The 7,500-nt window shown below is 43.1% G+C and overlaps 1 protein-coding gene across 1 annotated transcript in view; it reads right to left on the minus strand.

Annotated features, from left to right (window-relative positions):
* Positions 1-5,687: 5,687 nt before the first annotated feature.
* The window catches only part of prkcg (protein kinase C, gamma), a gene marked incomplete at both ends in the record, with an annotated part of 79,080 nt that continues 77,267 nt past the window's right edge, over positions 5,688-7,500 (minus strand). Inside the window, 1 exon segment of the mRNA XM_084052186.1 lies at positions 5,688-5,849. Coding sequence (XP_083908312.1) covers positions 5,688-5,849 — 162 coding nt within the window.

Genomic DNA, 7,500 nt, shown 5'->3' on the forward strand with positions numbered 1-7,500 from the left:
AGACAGGGAGTTGATGAGATTTTAATGTGAAGGTCAACCTGTTATAACTCAGATCTCTGCAGGGGATCCAGAGTCCCAGAGCGCTGCTGGTGGGGGGGGGGGGGGGAGGAGGAGGACGACGGGGGGGGGGGGGGGGGGGGGGGGGTTAGTGTTGCTCCAGAGGAAAGGAGAGAGTAAGACAGGGGAGGGAATTGGAGGGGAGGGAGGAGCGGGGTGAGCAGGAGGAGATGGGATGAGAAGACAGGGGAGAAAGGAGGAGAGAGGAGGGGGAAGGAGAGAGGGGAGGAGAGGAGTGGAGAGAAGAAGGAGAGGGAGAAGGGAGGAGAGGAGAATGGGAGAGGTGAAGGGAGGAGAGGAGAGGAGCGTGGGGGATTGAGGGAGAGATGCCTGGGATCTGGTTTTGCTGGTTCAACAACTAACAGCAAATAGAGGGGTCAGCATCTTGTGTGTGTTTGCACGTGCGTGCGTGTGCGTGTGCGTGTGTGTGTGTGTGTGTGTGCACGTGTGTGTGTCTCTACACAAGTGTGTGTATCTGTGTCCGTGTCTAATGCCTGTGTGTGTTTCTGCCATCGGTGTGAAATGGTCAACATAAAACAGAGAGGGAGGTGAGGAAGAGAAGACAATGTGACGGTGTGTCATAACATCATCACAGTATTCACAGAACACATGTTTACCTGTGGCTATGACATATAGGACAGTGGTTCTTATACTGCTTTTCATTTCAAGAACCCTTCATAACTCGTGTACTAGTGCACAAAACGGAACATAACATAATAAGTTTCATGTGTACATTCCCAGACCTGTACTGTATAAGCGTTCACTTGGATCCCCCGTCATGGAACCCTGAGGGTCCCTGCATGGAACAAACTTTGAGAACACAAGCATTTAGAACCAAACGCTCCATTCAATAGTACTTTCATTCATCGTCATTTCAAAGTCATTTTTATTAGGTTTTTACATCTCACAGTAGGTGATTTAATACATGAGCAGTAATTCAAACTATAGTTTCTTAATAGATAATTATGATATTGATATACGATATTTACTTAACAATACAATACAGCAGGGGTCTTCAACAAAAAATAGCAGATCTACAAGCTCACAACGCCTCGCAGCGCGAGGCGTTGTGAGCTTGTAGATCGGCTATTTTTGGCTAAGAGTTATAGGTGTAGAGGGGAAAAAGAGCAGAAAATTATCTGAAACACAATTTTATACAATATAGAGGGGGTCCCTGCTTCGTCTCTCTCTCTCAGCTAGGGGGTCCTTTGGCCTGAAAACGTTGAAGACCCCTGCAATAGTCATAATTCTCTATCTATCTATCTATCTATCTATCTATCTATCTATCTATCTATCTCGGAGTGTTACATCATTACAGTACAGTAGTGTGTCTTGACCTTTGACCTCAACTCAGACCGAGCAGCAAATCCAATTGGCTGCGCTGACCTTTTCAAGCGTACAGTTTGTGGTCGAGGGCAGTTCATGAGCTAGGAATGGCTACCTCCGTTTCTATAAATACGCATGGATGGGAGCTTTTATAGGAGGGGTGGTACCTACAGTACCAGTGGTGGACAAAGTACCCCAGTACTGGACTGAAATTATTCATACTAGTGTTCAAATATAACCACAAGTGAAAGTTGCTCAGTAAAATTTGTACACGACTTAAAGTACTGTAGCACTTGCTTTTAAAAAATATGCAAAATTGCACGCTTTTGTACTTTTCTTTGTGATAGCGATGCTATTTGAAATAGGGCTTAAGTGATTAGGTAATTATGTACTTTTTCTCCTTCCTAGAAATGTAGTGAAGTCAAAAGTACAATACGTGACTTTGAAATGTATTGGTGTGAAAGTCAAAAGTATCCGAAAATACAAAAACTCGAGTAAATGTACTTTGTTGCTGTCTACCACTGGTACGTGCATTTCCTTCTTTCTTATCAAATGTCTGCAATTGTGTTTAATAGCACTTCACACTTTCACATTGAATGAAAAGTGCATTATAAATGAAATACATTATTATGTATTAATAACATCCGAGACTCAACCTATCTGAAGTAAAACAAAAAACAAAAAAAACAGGTGGTCAAAACTAACAATATGCCTGAGCTGAATGTTAAAACAAACAAACAAACAAACAAACAAACAAACGAGGCAGTTTTATATTAATTCTGTCTGTTAGAAGTTTGGTGCATGGATGGAGGTACAGTATTCAGTCTAGTTGTGGATTATTAACTTGTATGTCCATGTACGGTATGATAGTGTTTAATGACAACACGCCAGATTACTTTTCCATGTATTGACCAGGCCCCTGGTGAAGCACACATCTAATTACACACTAATCAATGCAGGCATCAACATCATTACACAGCAAAAAAAAAAGAGAAAACACACATGCACAGTGCCAGAGCTGATCAGGAAATACAGTATGCACTATGCAGTGTAATCACGAATGTGAATCTAACTCTGAGAGAGTGGAAATGCAACCAAATGGACCCGTAAGGGTCCATTTGGTTGCATTTGTACGCTCTCTGAGTTAAAATAGCACGCTTTTATTGTGCACCTGTATGGAGGATACAAGTACAGACAACTGGCTAGTATCTGACTCCCAACCAAACAGACCCTTTGTTCCAAACGAAGACGATACCTACTTGTTTCTCAATTCATTTAAAAATGCATTAGAGTAACTTGTCAGGAACTACCGTATAACTAAAGATAGCGAATAGGGCATCACATTCAAAATGGTGGATGTCTCATTTTGGAATTAAACTCTTATGCTGTTTATTACCCCAAAGAAACACCTATTTACATGTTTCAGTAGAGGTCTTAATAATATTAATTATGTTCAACTGGGAGTCATTGCAAACATAGCACAGGCAACACTCATGTCATTAAATTGGTATTTAAAAAGAAAAAATCGAACGAATATTGCTGGTACAAATGATGGTGCGAAGGTCAGTGGTTTGCTGTTGGGATGGTAACAGGGGTTATAGGTGGCCTTGCAGTACAGTGACTGTCCTGTAATGATCACTGTCACACTCTTACTAGGCTGGAGGAACGCAGGCTTTCTAAGGCCTAGAGGGGTGGATCCAAACCTAGCGCTGGAATCCAACGCAAGCTCCCTAATTGCTTCACCAATCTATGTGCCCGCCTCCCCTCCCCCCGGCCTGTGCACAGAACACTGACGTCACCAAATTTGCACTCTGATTGGTTAAGAAAATACAAGGTTCACTCCCACTCCTAGGCCACAGTTCCTGCAACGTTACCCCAGGCTTTTTTTCGTTCTCGTCCTTCCGTGTGTCCACCAAGCTAACATTGGTCAAGCTTCACGTGACACGTGACAATATGTTGAAAGGGTGTGCTTTGATTGGCTAGCGAGACGCATGATGAAATAGAGACCTATAAATAGGTGTGTCACTTCAAAAGATCATTTATATCTTTTGAAGTGAGGTAAGACAGGATTAATCAGGAACAGCACTGGCGGAGACCTGTGCTCCGAGGAGCACATTTTCTAGTTTTTTTTTAAACAAAAAAAAAAGGCATGTGTTCCCGGGGCTACACTCTTACACAGTGACGTCACACACTCTCCTCAGACTGGCCCGGGGATGTGATAGTACACTCAGAGGTGCCACCCATCATAAAGCACCACGCCTGTCTGGAAAACACTTAAAGTGCTCCCCGCTTCGGTCTGTGTCGTATAGTCCAAGAGGGAGACAACCGCGTAAAAAATAACAACATGACAAATCAAAATGATGATCGTTCTTGTCGGGTGGGAACCTTGTATGTCCAAAACAGTTACTTTTCCGGAAATGGAAAAAAAAAAATAACCATGTGTTCCTATGGACCCAATGTAGTTATTATATCACAACAAGCTCTTTCTTAATACATTTCATTTATTGATTTCATTTATAAGATGACACAATTTCCGTCTACTCACTCACTCTGTCTCTCATCATTGGCCTAGCTACCAATGACATCATCGATGGGGATTCCAAGCTAATAGAAACTACAGCCTTTGTCTTCCTGGAAAGTTAGCATGCTGAAACAGAAGCCATGGTTCTTGCATTAATACAGTTGGAAATGTTGTTTGAAATGACCAAACCTGCCGACAAATTGAACTGGTTGTTTGAACCTAGCTAGGAGACGTCCCCAGCAAGATGTCCAATTTCATTCGACTAACAGTTATATTAAGAGACACTGAAATCATACTAAATGACAGATGTTATGGCTGTGTTGGGAAACATTTGATTGAATATTGAATTGAATATTGAAACAAAAATGTTTCAGAAACAAGTATTTAGTAAAACACAACACAGGGTAATAATCATGTTCAAAGTAACAGTAGTGTAAATGGAGAAAATGGCTTGAGGAATTTGGTATACACACACACAGCTCTAGCTGTATCTTTAATACTACTCTATATACAAATAGTCAGTGCAAATAAATTACTCTTAAAAACAAACTGCATGCATGGATATTTTAAAACTATCTATTCATCATATCAGTTTGACATGACAGTAGTTTGTATAAGATCAGGGTTTTTTTTTTTACAAGTATCTTTGAAAACCTACAATATAAACTTCACATATAACTTCTATCAGGCTCTATACTGTATGTCGACGATACATTTTCTATTATGCAGTATTTTATAACCAACTGTGATGAGTAGTAATGCCACGTCGAAGGGAATGTCATATGAATATCATAAAAAGTGTCTTGGCATTTTCATGTAAAAATGTCAGCATTTGGTTATGAAAAGTCGGTTTTTGATGCTACTGGATTGGTTTAATATCTCTGTAAATGTTAGTAAGTGTAGCGCATTTGCGGGGCATGTTTCTGGATAAATTGGGGGGTTGAGGTCGGTACGTGGGAATTTGCAGCGGTACTGTATGTGGGGGTCCAAAGCAGTGCTTCTCAAACTTTTTCGTGTCGAGGACCTCCACATTGATATGTATTAGGCCACAGATCTCCATTTGTTAAAACATGTGATCAGCTATTTTTGAATAGCCAAAGTATAAAATAGGGTTAAAGTGGTTAAACTGGTTTTGATGTTGTATTTTTTTTTAAATCTGGGATCCCTGGAACCCCTTCAAGGACCCCTGGGGGTCCCCAAGACCTCACTTTGAGATCAACCGGTCTAAAGGAGAAGGACCTGTACCACCTTCAGCCATCGGGGGGCATCAGTGAGAGTATCTATGTACAGTATGCATGTCTGTAATCCGCACTGTGAGGGGGGGGGGGGGGGGTACATCATTGGTGCTCAGAGTGGGGTCCGGGGATTCCTAGGGGTCCTTGAGGGGTTTCCAGGGGGTCCCCAGCTTAAATGACCGATGGTTGAACCCGTACCAGTCTGTAACTCTGAGAGTGTACATTTGCACACTCTCAGAGTTCAAATAAAAGCAAGGATTTTGCCGTGTAGAATCGGGGGTTCCCAGAGATTAAAATGGTATAAAACAGGGGTCTGTGGTCTAATACAGGGGTCTTCAACAGGGGGTCCGGGACCCCTAGGGGGTCCTCATTGTTACTACAAGGGGTCCGGCAAATCTTTGTGTGATAGGATTTTTCTTTTTACATTAACCACTTGAACCCTAGCATCCCTTTTCTGAGGAAAACTTTAGCCCAAAAATAGCAGATCTACAAGATCACAACGCCTCGCAGCACGAGGCGCTGAACTCTAGGTAGGGGGGGGCTGTGTTTCAAACAGCGGTGAGGGGCGAGGGCTCAAACTCCGGGTTGATGTAGGAAAAGCCCAGGAAGTCGTCCTGGTCGATGGCCGCCAGAACGTCAGGGTCGGAGGGGGTGAGCACCGAGGGGGCCGCCGTGAAGAACTTGTCAAAGTTTTCTCCTTTCCTCCCACCCTGATGGAGAGAGAAGAGAAGAGAAGAGAAGAGAAGAGAAGAGAAGAGAAGAGAAGAGAAGAGAAGAGAAGAGAAGAGAAGAGAAGAGAAGAGAAGAGAAGAGAAGAGAAGAGAAGAGACAGTGCCGCTTTAGACTCCACAGGGGCTCTACGCAGGCTACGGGAGGCACGCGCATGCGTCCCCCGTGCGTCCCCCGATATTTTTTCGGGTTTCCCGCGGATAAAGTTACTTTTTTGGTTACTTTATTTCGGTTTTAAGGTCCTTACACACCGGGCGACACCGGCGAAAATAGCGAATATACGCAAAATTCGGACTCGTTCCGAATAATTAAAAGACGCTTTTTCGCTTCGCTTTTTCGCTTTTTCGCTCCATGTACGGAGCCATTGACTTTATAAGGTTTTTAAAAAAAAACGCATTATTCGCACGAAAAAATCGCCCCGGTGTGTAACAACCTTTAGGGTGACAAGCAGCGCTGCGCAGCCTGCGCTGATGTGAACTCAGTAATGCACGTTATTTTCTGCTGAAGGGAGGGGGCGGAGAGGGGGCTCCTTTGATCGGCGGGTAGGCGGGGCCCCACGCAACCTGCGTAGTGTGCGTGTAGGGAGAAGCGCCCCTGAGAAGAGAGACCGACACAGTGAAAACATAATTCACATACACTACTGTACTGTAACCCTAACCTTTTCAGAAAATGTAAAAAAGAACATGCATGTGTTCCAATGGATCCAATGTAGTTAGCCTATTATTTAGTCACAAGCTCAATATCTATAAACCCCACAGAGACACTTAATAACTTTCAAACATTATTTTTTTTTCCTAAATAGCAGTTTTGATACTTTCGTGTGACACTATCGTATGACGAAGTAGCGCATTCATTTACGTAAAAAAAAGCTGAATTATGGAGAAACAAGGCACCTTACAGTGACCATACTGTATAATCTGCTCTTCTTGGTTTTGCAGCCTAATGAGGAACCAATAATGATATTTGTGAATAATTTGACGGACGACAGACGACAAAGTGCTTAGGGGTGCGCTCCCACCGCACTTTTATTTTACCTCTGGGGCAGAATCTGCCAATGATTTGTCAATGTAAATGCGTGGATTCACGCAAGAGCGGATCTTTCCGCCTGTCGCGCAGACCTTGCGTTTATCTGCTCTACACGACTTGTCCATTTGAAGCAGAAAACTGCTGGAGGCAGGAGCTGATTTTCCCCGTGAAGGCGGCCCGTCTCAAGACTCAGGAAGCACCATGGTGCTCAAGGCAGCAGGCGGTTCGGGCTACGGGGGGGAGGGTCCTGAAAGTGAGTGACAGGTGCGTCACTCCCGTTTTTTTAGAATCCACTGGCTGCAAAAAACTGTGGGCGCGCACAACCTGCGTTTAACGCTAGCCGACCATGTTTTGGTGGGAGCGTGCACCTTAAACAGTTTTTGAAACGTCATATTCAAAATCTGTAGTAGCAGTAATTACTTCTATGCTGACAATTATTTAGTCGGGTGGAAACCTCATATGTCTAAAACTGTCTGTTACTTTTCAGGATTCAAATTAAAAAATAGCAAAAGTAGCAGATCCACAAGCTTGTAGATCTGCTTTTGTGTAACGCTGTAGTATGATCAAGTAGGGCGTTAATTTGTGGGGAAAAAAACACAAAAAAAT

The sequence above is a fragment of the Gymnoscopelus microlampas genome (genome assembly GCF_963454915.1).
Source record: "Gymnoscopelus microlampas genome assembly, chromosome: 3".
Classification (NCBI taxonomy): Eukaryota; Metazoa; Chordata; class Actinopteri; order Myctophiformes; family Myctophidae; genus Gymnoscopelus; species Gymnoscopelus microlampas.